The sequence below is a fragment of the Peromyscus leucopus genome, chromosome 2, assembly GCF_004664715.2.
Source record: "Peromyscus leucopus breed LL Stock chromosome 2, UCI_PerLeu_2.1, whole genome shotgun sequence".
Classification (NCBI taxonomy): domain Eukaryota; kingdom Metazoa; phylum Chordata; class Mammalia; order Rodentia; family Cricetidae; genus Peromyscus; species Peromyscus leucopus.
Window position 1 is genome coordinate 127861818 of NC_051064.1, and position 19349 is coordinate 127881166.

At 47.4% G+C, this 19349-nt stretch overlaps 1 protein-coding gene across 5 annotated transcripts in view; it reads left to right on the top strand.

The window, feature by feature from the left end:
- Dlgap3 (DLG associated protein 3) overlaps positions 1-19349 on the top strand; it is a 65889-nt gene that overhangs the window by 33992 nt on the left and 12548 nt on the right. For all 5 annotated transcript variants that reach the window (XM_028861636.2, XM_028861637.2, XM_028861633.1 and 2 more), the window contains exons 6-8: positions 11625-11838; positions 12006-12319; positions 12663-12748. In XM_028861636.2, the coding sequence (XP_028717469.1) occupies positions 11625-11838; positions 12006-12319; positions 12663-12748 (614 nt within the window). The remainder of the gene's footprint in view (positions 1-11624; positions 11839-12005; positions 12320-12662; positions 12749-19349) is intronic.

Genomic DNA, 19349 nt, shown 5'->3' on the forward strand with positions numbered 1-19349 from the left:
ACGAAGTCAGACTGTTCTCTCTCCTATACATGCCCTATCCTTGGGTCCTTCAGCCAGTCCTGTTCATGGTATTTCCAGGCTCCATCCACCCTTCACCAGCTCCACTGCAATCCCCACGGGCTTGGTCGGGGCTGTTGCTCTGCCTTCTTGTTGGTCTTCTGTGTTTGTCCTGACTCCGACTCATTCTCTGCCAGTATAGCCAGAACAGTTCTTTAAAAATATAACTCCAGCTGTTTGCCTTTCTGCTCAGAGGACAACCACCCAGGGCTTTATTGGGGTTTACAAAGCCTTGTCTGAGCTGGCCAGTGTTACCTTCTGTTCATCTCTTAGCTCTGTTCTCTTCCCCTCCTTCCCCACACTGCCCCCGCCTGCTCCCCAGACATGGAAGCGAGACTCCAGCCTCAGGACTTTAGCATTTGTTCCTGTCTGGATGTCTCCTTCCCAGACTCTCCCGTGGACCACTCTTCACGTTCTTTTTTTTTTTTTTTTTTCCAGCTCTTTTCCAACTGTTCTGAAATTTGAATCTAAACCTTCCAAACATTTCCTATTCCTCGCCTTCCTCCTCCCTCTCTCTTCCTCCCACTTTACATTATCTAACAGTGTATATACTTGGCATATTTCTCCTGGAGGTGTGACTTAGAGTCTTTGCTTTACAGAAGAGGAGAGCGAGGCTCAAAGCGCCAGAGATGCTGTCCTGTTATCCCTAATGATGCTTTTTCCTCCCGAGTGGATTTTTCTCTTTAGTATCTGCCTTGAACATCTTTTTCCACCTTTGGCTTTTAAGTGTTTTGTCCCATATGTTTCAGGTATGTCTTTTTAAATAGTTTCTGACTAGATTTGACCTTACATCCGTTTGATAATTGCCTGAGAGTTTTGTACATTTATATTTATTGTGGTTGCTGATATGCTTGGATTTGTTTCTATCATCTTACTTTGCAAGGCTTCCATTTATCCTGCCTGGGTAAGGGCGTGCATGCTGGGGCACACGTGTGGAGGTCGGCTGGCAACATGGAGGAAGAATGGGTTCTCTTCTTCCATCCTGTGGATCCTAGGGGTTGAACTTAGGTTGTCAAGCTTGGTGGCAAGGCCTTCACCCGATGAGCCGTCTTGCCTGGTTCTGGCCAGCGTTTTAATGATGCTTTTCTTCCTTCCTTTATGTCTGTCAGTCTGTCTCTCATCCTTGTTGTGATAGGGTCTTACTGTGTAGCCCAGGCTGGCCTATAACTTGCTATGTAGCCCAGGCTGGCTTTGAACTTGTGACCACCCTCCTGCCTCAGCCTCCTGAGGGCTGATGACAGGTTTGTATCGCCACACCCAGCAGAGCGGGTGCTTTTCTGCTCCTTTGCTGCCGTCTTTGGATTGACTGAGCTTGCTTTTTGCCTCTCTCTGCCAGATCCCACGCTGGTTTGACAGTTACATATTCCGTTTTAATCTTTATGGTTACTCCTGTAATTTTAATGTGCATACTTGACTTAGTCTGAAGCCGACAAGGTTTCCTACTCTCGCTCTGAATAATGCAAAGTCCTTAGGGTGCTTTAATTTTGATGACCTCCTCCTTTTCTTTTTTAAGCCATAGGAATTCATTTGGGGACAGGAGAGAGAGGGCCTCTAGCTCAGTGATGGAATACTTGCCCGGCATAAATGAGGCCCCGGGTCCTCTCCCCAATGCCCACACGAAAACATTATTTTCCTGACATTCTAGATGCTGGAAATGGAGTGTTAAGATGTCAGCCACAGGGCTTTCCTCTGTTGAGGGACTTGTGTTCGGATTTTGTTTGAAGAAAAGGCATTTGAGTGTTGTGGTTATTATTATTACATCTATTCACTTATTATTTGTTTACGTGCATTTGCCTGCGTGTGTGCTGCGTACAGCACACATGTGGAGGCCAGAGGACAGCTTGGGAGAGTCTCTTCTCTCTTTCTACCACGTGGGTTCTGAGGTCGTCAGACTCGGTGGTGGCAGTCACCCTTACCCACTGTGCCACCTCACGGTGTGCAGGCATGTGCGCTCTCTCTCTCTCTCTCTTAGTACTAGGGCCGTACACGTGCTGGGAACATGCTGTACTATTGCATTATATCCCAGAATTATTTTGTTTTTACTTTTTTTTTTATTGTATTTTTATTTTAGTGTGTGTGTGTCCATCCATCCGTCCGTCCGTGTGTGTATGTGTGTGTGTATGTGTGTTTGTCTGTCCATCCATCCGTCTGTGTGTGTGTATTCATCCGTTGGTCCGTCCGTCCGTCCGTGTGTGTGTGTGTGTGTGTGTGTGTGTTGTGTGTTGTGTCCGTCCGTCCATCTGTCTGTCCGTCCATCCATCCGTCTGTGTGTGTGTGTCCTTCAGTGTGTGCCTGTGGAGGTCAGAGGACAGCTTGTGGGAGTCAGTCCTTTCTGTCATGTGGATTCCAGAGATTGAACTCAACTCATCAGGCGTGGTGACAGGCTCCTTCACCTGCTCAGCCATTGCCAGCCCCCAGAAGTCTTTTAACTTTTTTTTTTTTTTAAAGAAATGATTTTTGTTATTGTTGTTGTTGTTGTTTGTTTGTTTTTGAGATAGTTTCTCTACGTAGGTTTGACTGTACTGGAACTCACTCTGTAGATGAGGCTGGCCTTGAACTCACAGAGATCCATCTGTCTCTGCCTCCCGGAGTACTGAGATTAAAGGCATGTGATATCACTGTCTTTCTAAGTAGGTCTTGAAGTCACTCTCCTCCTCCTCCAGTTTCTTGAACAGCTGGTTTGACCGTCTGCACCGCCAGGCCCCCGATAACTCACATTAAATTTAATGGAGGTATATTTCATGGAATTTTCTTTTTTTTTTTCCCCAAAGTTTTTGTTTTATTATAAAATGAAAAGCTTTGCCTAGACCAAGATCACAACAAAATTAATGTCTCTTGCATTTTATTTTAGGCATATGATCCATTGGGAGGGTGTTTTTTGGAGGAGGGCATGTGACATTTGATTTTCAGTTTTTGAATATCTACATGAGGGTCTCAGGCTGATTTCAAATTCAGTATGTAGCTGAGGATGAACCTGAACTTCTGAATCTCCTGCTTTCACCTCTTGAGTGCTGGGGTGACAGGCCTGTATTGTACCACTGTGTTTGGTTCTATGCAGCCCTGTGGATCAAGCATGGGCTTCATGCATGCTAGGAAGGCACTCTCCCGACTGAGCGCGCTCCCAGTCCTTATTAGTTTTTTTTGTTTGTTTGTTTTGTTTTTCAAGACAGGGTTTCTCTGTGTAGCTTTGCGCCTTTCCTGGAACTCACTTGGTAGCCCAGGCTGGCCTCGAACTCACAGAGATCCGCCTGGCTCTGCCTCCTGAGTGCTGGGATTAAAGGCGTGCGCCACCACCGCCCGACCCTTATTAGTTTTTACACTACTTTTTTTTTCTAGTTTTTTTGAGACAGGGTTTCTCTATGTAGTCCTGGCTGTCCTGGATCTCACTCTGTAGCCCAGGCTGGCCTTGAACTCAGAGATCCGCCTGCCTCTGCCTCCCATGCGCCACTGCCGCCCGGCTGCCTTTGCACTATGACTCCTGTTATCTCCTCCCCTGTCGTCGGCCCTTTCCCCTGTCATTCTCACTTCCTGTGTGAATTCCTTCCTCCAAAGTGTATTCTTCAGCTTTTCCAGGGACCGTTGGTAGCAAGCTCTGACTGATTGATGTAATGTCCCCATAGTTAGGGGACATCCAAGTCAGTGTTGGTTCCTCTCACGGTCTGATAGTAAGAAGTCTGCTGCAACGTGACTGTCTTTGTGTGTAATTCCCATTTTTCTCTGGTTGCTGTTGGGATTTTGTTCAGACTTTGGTGTCCGCGCTTTTGCTGTGGTGTACGCGAGTGTTTGTGGGTACACCTCCTAAATCTGAGGATTTGTGCCTTTCATGGATTTTGGAAAATCCCCTTTCCTCCCTCTTACTATTTGCCAGTACCCTCCTACCCCCAACCTCCACCTCAACCTAGTAACTGACAATCGAACTATAGTCATGCACACACTGGGCAGGTACTCTGCCATGGAGCTATACCCTCAGGCCCCCCCCCTCTCCCTCCCTCCCTCCCTCTTGGTTCAGTGGTAGTATGTACCCTTAAATCCCAGAACTAGGGATGGAGGAAGGCTCTCCTCGGAGGCCAGCCTGTTCTACACAGCAAATTCAAGGCCAGCTAGGGCTACATAGTGAGACCTTGTCCGAACAAAAATTCTCTTCTTTTTGAGACGAAGAATTTTGAGTTTGTTCAAGGCTGACCTTGAACTCATTCTTTAGCCCAGGTGGGTCCTGAATTTATGGTCCCTCTACCCCAGCTTCCTGAGCGGCTGGAATTCTAAGGCTGTGCTGCCATGCCTGCCTGGTTTATGAGGTGATGGAGGTTGAACCCAGGTCATCTTGGGGGATAAGCAAGCACTCTACTAATGAGCTACATTGAGGCCTTTGACCATGACTCCTTCCATTTGTTTTTGTGCCCCCCCCCCAACACACCGCCTTCTCTTTCTCTTCCCTCTCCTCCTCCTTCCTCTTTCGGGTCTCCCATCACATGTGTGTCGATGTGCTTGCTGTTGTCCCGTGCGTCTCCAAGGCTTGCTCATTCTAGTCTGTAGTTTTCTCCTCTGTACTCTCGGGACTGGACAGTCTGTGTTGGTTTGCCTTCAGGTTTGCTGATCGTGTCTTATACTAAACCTCTCCGTGGAACTTTTCATTTCAGTTATTGTACTTTTCAGCTCTTGAATACGTATTTGTTTCTTTTCTTAATTTGTACAAATTCATTGCATGTGTGATGTCCATATGTATGTGTGGTGTGTATTTTGACGCACACACATGCTACAGTGCCCATGTGCAGGCCAGAGGGAAGCTTTATGGAGCTGGTTTTCTCCTTTCACCTTTCTGTGGGTTCCAGGGTTGGAAGGAAGGTAGCCAGACCTGCTTGGCAAGCTCCTTCACTTCCTGAACCATCTCACTGGCTCCCTCATTTCTTTTTTAAAAACAAATTAATAATAATGACCAGAGAGATGGCTTAGCACTTAATGGAGCATATTGCTCTTGCAGAGGACCCAAGTTCGGTTCTCAGAGCCTACATCTTGCTGTAATTACAGTGTGCTAGGGGATCCAGTGCTTTCTTCTGGCCTCTGACACCACCTGAATGCACATTTACATATAATTAAAATAATAATAATAATGATAATAAACAGGCTGGATATAGTGATGCATGCCTACAGTTCTGGAAAGCCAACACAGGATAATGTGTTCAGTGTCAACCTGCGCTACATAGTGAGTTTAAGGCTAGCCTGGGTGCTCCCAGGAGACCCTGGAGTCTAAACTCCTCCTCCTCCTCTCCATTTGTGTATTGTGACTTCTGTCTATGAAATCATTGTCATGCTTGCCTTTCAATCTTTAAACATGGCTTCCTTTAGCTCTTTGAATATGATTATAATAACTACTTTGTTGTTTGGGTGTGATAAACCCGACCATTTATACTTCCTTCTTTATTTGCATGACATAATATTTTGTTGAATACGGAGCATGTTAGGTAATATGGTGTGACAATTCTGGGCTCTTATTTTACTTCCCAAAGATTGCTGTTGCTTTGTTTATTTGTGTTAATTCCTGGAGTAAACCTGTGAAATCTGCTTCTCCTGCAATACGCAGCCTCTGATGTCTTCACTTTTTTTTTTTTTCTTTTGCTTTTCAAGCCTTGTTTCCTAGAGATTGCCCTGGTGTCTGCATAGCTTTGTTTTGGCCAAAGATTGGGTAGAAGTCGTCCTTGAAACCCTTACGCCCGTGAGGTTTCCTCTTTCAGCCCGTGTTTGTTTTTAAGCCTTTTCCGGCTTCACTCATCATCATGGGCTCCCGTGTTTCCGGTGCACGTGTGTGCAGATCTCACTGCTGGGGGACACTGGCGTGGGGGACCGGGGATGGTGTACAGGTTCTCAGACCCTTCTCTGTCGCGTTCCCAGAATTCTCTGTAAAAGATGGTTCAAGTGGTGCTTGAGTAAATCCCCGGGGCCCACATAGAGTTGGAAAGAGAAAATTGATGATGCGGTTGATCGCTGACCCCCACACCTGTACACAGATGTGCATACACATTATGTACATACAACAACAGACAAATTTTAAAAATACCAGTCTTGTCAGCCAGTCTGTTGCTAGCCCCACAGCTTAGCATTGCCGCTGGCCTTCCTGCTCATGACACTGTGACACCACCGTACCTGATAATGCTCTGAGGTTGGGAGGCCTCTGGCAGTGGCCACAGAGCAGCCATTTTGACAGCCCGCAGCACAGCGCCGGGAGAGCTGGGGCCTTGGAGAGTGGGAGCCGGACTGGAGCCCTGTCTTCTCACCTGAAGCTCGGTGACTTTCACGGTACATCTGTACCCTCTTGAGTGACTTTGATCTGCCTTCAGAGTGACACAATGGTTGTTCCTGACAGCTGTGTCCGTCTTTAGAGCTGTCTGGGGAGTAGGGTTTGTTGTTCTTATTCTGTTTTGTCTGAAGTCATGAGGAAGTCGGGGGAATTCCCAGCCAGTGTCATCTCTTAAAACATTGCCTTCCCCACAGTCCCAGAGACTCCATCTGGCGCTCCCGTGAGTTGCATCCGGGACCTTCCCTGCATGCCTCTCAGCCTTCCATTCCTGGTTCTCTGTCTCTTTGCCACCCTCTGCTTGGTATTGTCACCTTATTAAAATTTCTTCTATTGTTTTCTGTGGACTATTAACTTATAAATTGGGCTTTAAATTTCACTGAGTTTTTTTTTAAAGGAAATTTCTTGGAGTTCTATTTCAAATCTTTAGTATGCACACTCCAGCCAACTTTTTGTTCTTGCCTTTATTTATTTATTTTACATACCTACAACAGTTTCCCCTCCCACTCTCCTCCCGTTCCCTCCCCCAACCTCCTTTCTATCCACCCACCCCTCCCCATCCACTCCTCAGAAAGGGTAAGGCCTCTCATGGAAGTCAAAAAAGCATGGCATATCAAGTTGAGGCAGGACCAGTTGCCTATGTTTTTTCTAATGCTGTGGGTTTTTGTTGTTGTTATTTATTTGTTTTTTTGAGACAGGGTCTCATGTGGCTCAGACTGGTGTAGAACAGAACTGTAGTGGAGGATGACCTTGAGCTCTTGATCCTCCAGCCTCGACCTCTGAGGTACTGAGACTACAAGCATTCACCACCATGCCACCTAGTTTTATCATTTAAATGAGAGACTATTAAACATAGTTTAATGCTGGGTGTAGTGTATCCCCAGTATTTAGGAGAATGAGGCAGGAGGATTGTTTGAGCCTAGCATTTTGGGCCTATCCTAAGCAAAATAGAGAGATTTGTCTTAAAACAACAACATTGTTTATCCATTGTGGTGAGCACACTTTGGAGGTAGACGTAGGAGGATTAGGAATTCAAGGCCAATGTTGACTCCATTGTGAGTTCAAAGCCTGCATGGGCTACACGAGACCCTTTTCAACAACAACAAACAAGGAACTCCAAAACAGCAACAACAACAACAAAACAACCTCAAAACAAAACCATCCATCCAACCAAACAAACAAATAAGAAACTAACCACAAAGCGCAATGTGGTTTAAAAGAGATTTTATTATAGCTAAAGTACCATTAGTTGCTCTACCAGAATGTCTAGGTTCTGGCATTACTTAAAACTCAGTAACAATTTAGTTCTTTTTTATGTCATAGTTTGAATTAGTTATTCACTGCTATGTACGTATGTACATAATACATCGCCCGAACACTGAGCCTTAAAAACAACATAGTCTGAATCTACTGGTTTCTATAGGCCGGAGTGCGGCTCAGCCCAGTGCACCTGGCCATGGTGTCTCACAAGGCTGCGGTTGCCTCACAGCCTGGCTGGAGGAGGACTCGCTTCCATGCTCACCCATCCCACGTGGCTGTTGAGAAGACTCAGCTTCTCCATGGCGATTGGGCAGCAATACAAGTTTTACCTCCTTCGTAGCAATGCTAGAGAGGGAAGGTTGGGGGCAGAGAGATGGAAACTAAGGTGGAAGCCACTCTGTCTGCGACATTTTATTCATTAGAAGTAGACCACTGTCTGGGCGGTGGTGGCGCACACCTTTAATCCCAGCAGTTGGGAGGCAGAGGCAGGTGGATCTCTGTGAGTTCCAGGCCATCTTGGTCTACAGAGAGAGAGTTCCAGGACAGCCAAGACTGTTATATAGAGAAACCTTGTCTTGGAAAACAAAACAAAACAAAACAAACAAACAAAAAAGTGGACAACTGAGTTTAGTCCACATTCCAGAGGAAGTACATGCTGTGAAGGGTGCTATTAGAGATATCCTACATGTAGACAAGGTTATCTCCTCTTCATTGTGGCTTCTTCTTGGTAAGGCCAAAGCAGCTTCAGTGAGGCATGATCTCCTGGGATACATTCTGTGATTCTTTCTGTTAACAATAGTCCTGATCTGAGACTACTTGATGTTAATTTTTAATCTCGGCCATGTAAGCCCATGCACAGGCAGTCCTGAGTCTGGAGGAAGGCAGCTTTGTGTGTACAGCAAGCTGATGCACACACAGTCCTGAGTCTGGAGGAAGGCAGCTTTGTGTGGATAGCTTCTGAGAGGATTTGCCTCCTTTCCTCTCCCTGGCATCTCAGCTACAGACTGGCTTCCTTGTCATGAGCCTATGGTGATGATTGATAGTATTTTTTTTCTAGTCTACATTATCATCAAAGGTTTATGAAGGTTCTAATTTCTGCTTCTCATTTGGGCAGTCACACAGGCCCAAAGCCTCACTCCGGCACCAGAATGGGTGTTAAAACTTAAACCTTTGGTTGCTGAGACCAGTAGCCCCTGCCTCCAGCCTTCCGCCTCCACCAGGCTGTTTGCAGCATCTGCACACACAGTTCATATTCTGATTTCCCAGGCTCCTCTTTGCATTTGTCCCCTGGGGACTGATCTTGCTTTCTTGTGAGCTCAGCTATGCATATAAAACAGTGCTGGTTATGTTTCATCCAGTGTTGCGGACTGCTTTGAAATGGGAGGTGCTTCCAAAGGTTAGGTAAAACAAATAACGTCAGGTGTCCAGGATATTGCCTGGCCCCCAGCTGGACCCACCGACTTTAGCATGGACAGTTTCCAATTAGACCCAGACAGAGGATTTTCTCTCTGTGTGCTTGGAAACAGCTGGCGACTCTGACTCAGGCTGAAGTCAGGCTGAGGACCTTATTTCCCAAGAGGACTCGTTTTAACTCTCCTGCGAGTGGGTATTGGAGAAGTTGGGTGGAAGTCCACGTAGGGGTAGCAGGGGTAGTCACAGTCAAATGTTATCATGTGATAATCATAAGTAGTACAGGCCAGCTCATGGACCATGTTCCTCGGAGTCTATGTGTCCCTGTGGTTTCCTTGGACCTGATTTTTGTTGGGACCAGGTCGCCTCCTGGCCAATCCTATTGGAAGATAGGGACTGCTTATTCTCCCTCTATTTCCTCTGTCTGCTTTGGATGGAGTTCATTCTGAGTATATCTGTGGGTGGAATTTTAAGGGCCTTGGAACCCCTGGGACAGAGAAGCCTCTCATTCTGAGTGGTCTTGTCAACATTATCCAAGACACTCTTGCTGCTGCTCATAATAGTAGCCAATGTTTATTGAGCATCTACTGTGTGCCTTGTGCTTTACACACAGAAGAGGCTAGAGGTAAATTCAGGGCATTGGAGTTTCAGAGATTCCTTCCATCTCGGAGGCCCCAACAACTCAAGCCCAGAATACCCAGAACACTAGGGTTAGCTCAGCTCTCCTGTGTTCCAGGCATAGGTTGGGTAGTTTCAGTGGGGGGTGCCTCAAGTCCAGGAATAGCAGTTAGTTTAGCTCCCGCATTTCAGGAGGTACCCTGGCACCTGCTGTCTTTGATGCCATGGAGAGGAGGACTGAACCAGGTACAGGGATCATGGGGGAGCTGCTGCTGGGGAATTAACTGCCACAGGATCTGCACAGTGTTTGTCCTTCTGCACACTGGTAATGAAGCTGCTTTGGGAAAGGCCACAGGACGAAGTCCAAACAGTCCTGTGTCATTCCTTGGGTCTACACGAGAGTCGCTGAGTGTCTCCAGCAGTTTTGGTTCCAAGTAGCCGGGCAGCAAAAGCAGGGAGTGGCATCTCCAGCTTGAGGGCAGGTTCCACAATCCAGGGTGTTCTGACGACCAGCCACCTTTACAGGGAGCCCGAGAAATAAGGTGTTGCAATTCAGTTTTACTGCCCACCAGATGTGCACCCTTGGACAGTTTGTCTGCTTCTTTGAGCCTTCATGTGCCCGTTGGTAGATGGTGCTGGAGGTGGGTGCCTGCTGTAGTCAAGGCAGAGAGTCTAGAGGAATCTCAGATCACTGAGGAGGCCGGGTCAGGGAAACACCAAGCTGCATTTTCTCCAGGGACCATGCTCCTCTTTCAGGTTTGTGACTGCACATCGCTGTGGTGACACGAATCTTTCCAGGGAGGTATCACAAAGTGCACTCGCTGTTATAGTTCCCCTGGACTGTTTTTGAGAACCTCATCCATGACTCTGTCCAGTGGCCTCTGCACAACCATCAGCGTGGTGTTTGCTCTTGGGCTCAGTAATGACAGTGTTGTAGTTCTTTTGAGCAACTGGCCTGTGCTTACCAGGTCGCGCTGGGACATCCACGTGCCACTGAGGGGCCATACTGTGCCAGTGTCTGCTCCAAGGGTCTTAGGTGTCTCTATCAGTCCTCTCAGTGGCCCCAAGCTAGTGCCGTTTGCACTCCCATTGGACAGGTGAGCAAAACAAAGCCCCCAGATCTTCATATTCCCAGGCTACACTTCTAGGAAGTGCTAGATCTTGAGTCTACATTGTGGCCCGTGCCGGAATCTCCAGGCTTTGGCTGAATGGCAGCCCACAGTCAAGTTCATATCCATGCAGAGTGGTGTTTGGGGTTTGTACCTGTGCCATGTTATAGACGTAGCCATGAACGTGAGGACAGGGCAGTGGTCGTTGGGTTAAATGAGAACCATAGTTAGTAGGTGTGTGTAGCAGGGAGAGGCTTGGGATACGTGTAGGTTGGTAACTTGGCTTCCATTACCCATCAGTTCCCAACCTGTCAGTTCCCAACCTGACTTTTGGTAAAGGTCTCTCTGCTATTGCTTTTTAATCAGTTCGTAGCCAAGCATGGTGATGGACATATGTGATCCCAATACTGGAGAGACTGAGGCAGGAGGATTGCTCTGAGTTTCCGGTGCCAGCATGGGTGACAAGGAGCGTGGTCTCAGAAAAACAACAAACAAACAAAGCTAAAACAAAGTCATAGTAAAAAGTGATTACTCCAGCAGACTGCTCTGTGCCCAGATGCTGGCCAGGAGGGCAGATATTAGTTCCTGGTTCCCTCTGCCAGGATCAAGTGAGTGAAAGGTGAGGGATGGAACTAGGTGGAGGGGCAAATGTGGAGGTCTGGAGTCTGGTGTACAGCATCCCTGAAGGGAGGTATAGGTTGGCGATTGTGTGTCTAAAGGAAGAATGGACCAGAGTGGCCCCAAGGTAGGCCTCAAATGGAGGAGAGTTGTGCAGAGCCATGGCCTCTGTGACCTAGGTGTTCTTCAAAGCAAAGCAAAGCTCATAGTTGACCCCATCCTATCCCATCATCTCAATAAAAGCCTTCCTGGTCCCTCCCCAGCTCAGCGAGGAGTTTAACCAGCAGCTGGAGGCCGTGTGCGGGTCCGTGTTTGGGGAGCTTGAGTCCCAGGCCGTGGACGCCCTGGACCTGCCCGGCTGTTTCCGCATGCGGAGCCACAGCTACCTCCGGGCCATCCAGGCCGGCTGCTCTCAAGATGACGACTGCCTACCCCTCCTTGCTGCCCCTGCCTCTGTCTCAGGGAGGCCCGGCTCCTGTAAGTATGTCTTCTCTTTGCCTGGGCCGCTAGTGGCATAGATCGCTTCTCTCTCCGGGTCGGATTAGACGGGAAGTGGTCCTTGGCCGTAGGGTCCTTTGTACCACGTGGGTGTGGCAGTGTGGGGATGATGGGCAACCATCTCCATCCTGCATCCCTGTTTGCAGCCTTCAACTTCAGAAAGGCCCCGCCCCCCATCCCGACGGGAAGCCAGGCCCCACCCCGCATCTCCATCACCGCCCAGAGCAGCACGGACTCTGCCCACGAGAGCTTCACGGGAGCAGAGGGCCCAGCCCGGCGCTGTAGCTCCGCGGACGGGCTGGACGGCCCGGCCATGGGCGCACGCACCCTCGAGTTGGCACCGGTGCCACCCCGGGCCAGCCCCAAGCCCCCCACACTCATCATTAAGACTATCCCTGGCCGGGAGGAGCTGCGGAGCCTAGCACGGCAGCGGAAGTGGCGGCCGTCCATTGGGGTGCAGGTATGCTGGCCCTGTGTAGTTGGGAAACAGGTGGAGGGAGACTGAAAGGGACTTCTGCATATACAGACCTTTAAACAAACAAGCAAACAACTTTTCCCGAGTTGCAAGTAGACCCGTCTTGGTCATTGATGGATGAGACTGCCTCTTAAACAGTCCTTTCCCTGGTACCCTGGGCTGAGTCCTGAGCGGTGCCCAGTGGCTTCCATCTTGATACTTCCACTCTCTTTTGTTTGGGACTTGCCAGCTAGCTTGGTGCGTAGCCACTTGTGGCCATCCTCGTCCCATGTGGATCGAGTGTTTCTGTGGCTAGCCACAGCCACTGACTCCTCCACCCTGACTCCAGGTGGAGACAATCTCAGACTCGGACACCGAGAACAGGAGCCGAAGAGAGTTCCACTCCATTGGCGTTCAGGTGGAAGAGGACAAGAGGTAGGTCACAGTGTGGATCTCTCGGGTATCCTTGGGGGTTGGGGATGAAGGGAAGCCAGGCCTGTGTAGTGTCATGTCTTTGCCAGCCTACTGTCCTTGCACAAGCTGTCTTCCTGGAGGTGACGTGTACGTGCATGTGTGAGTGTGTGTGTGTGTGTGTGTGTGTGTGTGTGTGTGTGTGTGTGTACGTACTTCCAAGTAGAGGCCAGAGGTCAACAATTTTAGGTTTTGCCCCCCCCCTTTTTTAATTAAAGAAAAATGTGTGTATGTGGCGGGGCAGGGGCGGTGGTACCAATGTTGAAGATTTTCACTTTCCATCATGATTTGTGGGAATCAAACTAAGGTTATGAGTGGCATAACCTTTTGTGGCAAGCGCGTTTGCCCACTGAGACATCTTGGCTTGTTTTCTTGAGACAAGGTTTCCCAATGGCCTGGTGCTCACCAATTAGGCCAGGCTGGCTGGCTGGCCACCGAGTCCCAGGAATCCTCCTGCCTCTGTCTTCCCAGCGCTGAGATGACAAGTGCATGCCGCCATACCTGGCTTTTCTCACATGGGTTCTGAGGGTAAAACTGAGGCCCTGATGCTAACATGAGAAGCGCTTTACCACGGAGCTATCTCCCCATGCCTTTTTCCTGGGGAGCCAGAGTAGCTATGTGTTGTTCATGATGGGGTTGCCGCGGTAGCCATCAACTCTCCACAGAGTGCTTGAACGCCTGCCGGTGCAGGCGATCAGAGGCTGCGGGCGAGGTGCAGTGGTCAGGGGAAGGGAAGGGGCGGTGCGGGGTGGGTTATAGGTGGGCGCTGAGCAGGCCTCCAGCAATTGTCCTTTAACGGGGATAACAGGATTCTGCCGGTCCCTTGTTACATCCTGCGGTGTACAAGTGTATGAGCTCAAAAGAAACAAACAAACAGGAAGATTGCCTCTCATGGGTCCCTGGCAGTTATAACAACTCCTCCTCACTTGGCTCGCACAAGCATTTAACCAGCGGGGGGTACCTATTATGTGCCTGAATCGGTGGTGAATCAGAGACACTAGAATTGCCAGCAGCCACTATTCTGGCATTAGGTGGCCTCAGAAACATTGCCTCCTTAATTTCCAGCTGAAGAATTAACATTGTGAGCTCTGGAGGGAGTCCTGGAAAGAGTCCTCTCTGCTCTGGGAAGCCTGGAGGGAGACACTTTCACTAATGACCAGGTGGCAGTGCCACGGTGGCCCTATGTGTCCTCTAGGCTGCAATGACACCAGGCTGGCGGGCCCGAGTATGGTGGCAGGGGACCTTCTTGGCAAAGCGCTCTGAGGGCTTTCATGGCAATCGAAGTCATTAAGGCCATATCCATGGTGGGAATGACATGGTGGGAAGAGCCTTCGTAGACCCCCTGATAGCCATTCCCAGGCACCTTGCCGGGCTTTCCAACCCTCGCAGGGTTATTACAGTCTCTGGGAACCCCTGGATTGGCCTTGTCTGAGTGCCTGGTCAAGTCCTGGGGTTCCTAGGGAGTCACTGTTTCTGTCATCTCCTACTACTGTGGTTTCCGTGAAGCACCATATGCTCCCGAGATGTTAGGGTGACAAAAAGCGGCCTGACCTGTTCCGGCAGCTGCTGTCCTCCAAACCCTTCATGTGCCATGAAAATTACAGAACAGTGGCATTGCGTGGCCAAGTCCATTTGCAAACCACGAGAGAAGTCAGAGTCCTGGGTGGATACAGCTCTGTGCTCCCACCCTCCTTCCTAAACCAACCCACAAGTCTCCATTGGTTCCCTGGAGGGCTTTTTGACTCCTCATTCAGATAGGTTGCTACTGGAGAGTGGTCCTTCATTCCTTCAAACAAGCCCGAGTCCCTGCAAATGGTGCAACAGGCCTTTGATGAGCACATCGCCACCCAGCCATTCACCGATGATGTCAGTCAGCAGATAATTACTGAGCATTTGGTATGTGGCAGCTCCTGGGCTGTGCATCAAATGCTCTGGAAACTGTCAGAGATAAGACTTTTGCCTCATAGAACTTACGGGCTAGAGGGAGATCAAGACAGGGCATACATAATCCACAATGAAAAACAGTATCCTGTGTAATGGTATAATACATAAAAGAAGGGGTGACGTGAACTTAGTTCAAGGAGGCAAGTGAGGAGCACACTGGGGTGATGTTGGGGGCGAGCCTTTGAGGGAGAGGGGATAGCGTGCTGGGAGTGGAAAGACTTGGGCATGTGTTGGGAACTGGGGGGAAGGGTCATGTGGCCAGTGTGGAGGGAGTGGGCAGTGCTGGGAGGTGGAGAAAGCCGGGGCCAGGTTGTACAGGACATAGGCTAAAAGAACTGGCCTCTAATTATACGTGATGAGTAGCTATTAAAAGGTCAAAGGAACAGCGTGACACGCTTTAATTTATGTTTACAAAAGAGCATTAAGTACTGAATGGAGACTTTCTTCTTTTTTTTAAAGATCGGGTCTCACATATCCCTCGCTGGCTTAGAGCTCACTTATGTAGCTGAGGCTGACCCCAAGTTCCTGATCCTCCTGCCTCCAGTTCCCGAATTCGGGAATGACAAGCGTGTGCCACCATGTCACGCCTGGCAGTAGATGGAGAATGAGTTTGAGGGAAGACATAGTAGAGACTGATGGGGTGATTTTCATGATGCAGGAGGGTGGTGGGTGGTGTTTTGAACTCTGCTGGCTGTTACATCAGGCCTTTCTCCCATGGTATTTGTAATTGGCCACTGCTAGTGCACGCGAGCTGTTCAGTTTTGGGATATTGATTTTGTATTCAGCAATCTTGCTGGTCCCTTATCGAGTCTCAGGTTGTCTGATAATCGTGATGGATTTTCTATATAGTTAATTAATTTCTTCAAGTTAGGATATTTCTTTCAAATCTGTATTTTAAGTGTTATTTTTTCTTTGCTGGATGTGATGATGAATGCCTGTAACCCCAGCACTTCGGAGGCAGAGGCAAGCAGATTCTACCTTTGTGAGTTCAAGGCCAGTCTAACCTACATAGTGATTTCCAGATCAGGCAGGGGTATATAGTAAGACATTGGTTAAAGTTTTTTTCTTATAATAGGGTATTGAATTATATACCGTGTTGAGTGGTAGTGGGCTCATCCCATTCCTGATTTATGTGTGTGTGCGCTCACGTGCGTGCATACACACACTTGCATGTATACAATCAGAGGATAACTTGCAAGAACTGGTTCTCTTCTTCCATGTTGTGGGTCCCAGAGATCATATGCCAGGCTCAACAGGAAGAGCCTTTATCTGCTGAGCCATCTTACTGGGCCTGAGGTACACTTTATTTTATGTGTCTGGGTGTTTTGCCTGCTTTGTGTATCTACACACCACAGGCATGCAGGACCCCTGAAGGCCAGAAGAGGGCATTGGATCCCTAGAACTGTAGTTACAAAAGGTTGTAAGCTGCCATGTGGGTGCTAAGAGTCAAACCTGGGTCCTGTGGAAGAGCAGCTAGTGTTCTTAACCACCGAGTCGTCTCTCCAGCCCCCCAGGATAGACTTCTAAAGATGACATTTGTAACAAATTTTGATGGGTACCATTTTTGTCCCTTTAGGAATTCTCTTCTATTCCTACTCTCTTAAGGGTTTTAAAAAATGAAAACCCTTGGGCTAGAGAGATGGCTCAGGAGTTAAGAGCACTTGCTGTTTTTGCAGAAGGACCCAGGTTCTATTCCCTGCACTCAGGTGACAGCTCTCAACTGTCTATAACTCCAGTTTAATGCCCTCTTCTGACCTGTGGGGGCACCAGGCACATTCAAGTAAACACTCATAAACACGCAATAAAGTAAATAATTAGTGAAAGAAGGAAAGAAAGCCCTGGTGGTGCACATCTTTAATCCCAGCACTCAGAAGCTGAGGCAGGTGGATCTCTGAGTTTGAGGCCAGCCTGGTCTACATAGTGAGTTCCAGGACAGTCAGGGCTGTTACACAGAGAAACTCTGTCTAGGGAAAAAAAGAAAAAAGGAAGGAAGGAAGGAAGGAAGAAGGAGAGAGAGAGAGAGAGAGAGAGAGAGAGAGAAGAGAGAGAGAGAGAGAGAGAGAGAGAGAAAGAAAGAAAGAAAGAAAGAAAGAGACAGAAAACCCTTTATTCCTCTCCTCCTTTTTTTCCGGTGCTGGTACGGAAACCTGAGGCCTTTGCACAAGCCAGGCAAGGCTCTACCACTGAGCTACATCCTTATCCTTATTTTTTAAAAACATAAGATCCAACTTGAATTTGATTCAATGTTGGGAGTCTACTGAAATGATCTTAGACTTTCTTTTTCCATGTGGAATGTGATATAATATATGAATAAATTTTCCATGTTCGTCTAGTCTTTCAGAATTGGGATAACCTCTGCTTGATTTTATTGTGTGCTTAGATTAAATTAGGCTTTAATGGGGTTTCAATATTGTCATAAACAAGTGCACTTATTACTCAAAAAACAAAAACAAAAACCCAGCTAGCAGGCAGTGTTTCTCTGTGTAACAGCCCTGGCTGTCTTGGAACTCGCTCTGAAGACCAGTCTGGCCTTGAAATCAGAGATATCCACCTGCCTGTGACTCCCTGAGTGATGAGGTTAAAGGAGTGTACCACCATTCTCGGCTGCCTTAGCAGTTTTAAAAATAAGTCTTCCTATGTTAGTTTTTATATAATTACATTTTTGAATAGTTATTGCTTGAAGATTTTAATGTGTTCATAAGTAATGTTGACCCACAATTTTTTTTTTTTTGTCGGAGCTGAGGACTGAACCCAGGGCCTTGCACTTGCTAGGCAAGCGCTCTACCACTGAGCTAAATCTCCAACCCCCACAATTTTTCTAGATATGATATCTTGTAGCCCAGGCTGGCCTTGAACTCTGATCTTCTTGCCTCTGTCTCTCAAGTGCTAGGATTACAGGTGTATGCCTCTATGCTTGTACCATAATTTTGTTTCAGTTGTTATTCAGTTTAGATATGATGTTCATGCTAGACTTTTTTTTCATTATTTTAATTTTACATTCGTTGGTGTTTTGCCTGCATGTGTGTCTGTGTGAGGGTGTCAGAAGCCATAGAACATAGAACTGTCTGTAACATAGGAGTTACAGACCATTGTGAGCTGCCTTGTGGTTGCTGGGAATTGAACCAAGGTCCTCTGAAAGAGCAGCCAGTGCTCTTAACCACTGAGCCATCTCTTCAACCCTCATGCTAGACTTCTAACATGAGTCTGATAGCTCTCTCTCTCTCTCTCTCTCTCTCTCTCTCTCTCTCTCTCTGTGTGTGTGTGTGTGTGTGTGTGTGTGTGTTCTTAGAAGCAGTCTTATAAAGCAGAGGTGACCATTTCCCTAAGAGTTAGCAAAGGTTGCCTATAAAACTTTCTAGTCTAGTGCCTTTGGGGGAGGGAAGAAGCTTATGTTATCTTTAGTTTATTTAGTGGCTATTAATCTATTCTGGCTTTAATCTATTTTTCTTCTTGAGTCAGTATTTTTAAACCATTGTATAAAAACGGACAATTTACCGAATGTGTGGCACAAAATAACCCTTCCTCTTGCTATTATAATGTTGTAAATGTTCATTCTTTCGCTATGTGGTTTTTATTTTTTATTTTTGCATTCCTAATACCATGTTGTCTTAGTCACTGTTCTATTGTCGAGAAGAGACACCATGACCAAGGCAATTTATAAAGGAAGGCATTTAATTGTGGGCTTGCTTACAGTTTCAGAGGCGGGTTAGCGTATGAGCATCACGGAAGGGAGCATGGTGACAGGCAGTCAGACAGGCTGGCCAGCCTGCATGGTACTGGAGCAGTAGTTGAGAGCTTTACATCTTGATCCAAAGTCAGCAGGCAGAGAGAGACAGAGGGGGTTAGAACCCATGGGACTGGAGTTACAGGTGGTTGTAAACTGCCCCTTGGGTGCTGGGAATTGAATCTGGGTCCTCTGGAAGGGCAGCCAGTGCCCTTCAACACTGAGACATATTTCTAGGCCAATTTCTTAGATTGTTGAGACATTCTCCATCATGCATACATACATATAATAGATGAATATATGTGTGTGTGATGTATCTCATATATAATTAGACTTATAAATTATAGTTCCCAAATGTTTATCTTCCATTTTCTTGTTATGTTTAATTCACAAGTTCAGGCAGAGAGGTGTATGAAAATATCTCACACAGGCTGGGCACGCTATCAATCAGGAAGCAAGGCCATACAGATCTCCTTGATTTGGAGGCCAGCTTGGTTCACATAGCCAAATCTAGACCATCCAGGGCTACATAGTGTGACCCTGTCTCAAAAAGAAAGAAAGAAAAACAGATTCATAAAAGTACTCCAGGAATTTGAAGACATCCTAGAAAAACAACAAGACCTTGTATTTAAAAAGAAAGGGACAAAAAGGCAGAGGCAGGGGATTTCTGTGAGTTTGAGGCCAGCCTCATCTTCCTAGCAAGTTCCAGGCCATCCAGGGTTACATAGTGAGACATTGTCTCAACATAAAATTGATAGCATGAATCCTCAATTTCTTCTAGGAACACAATTAGTCAGTAGTTCCCTATAAACATAAACAAGAGCCTTGGAATACTTTATTTCATGGAGCTTTTTTTTTTTTTTTTCTTTTGGAGGGTGGCCATTCTGAGGCAGGGTT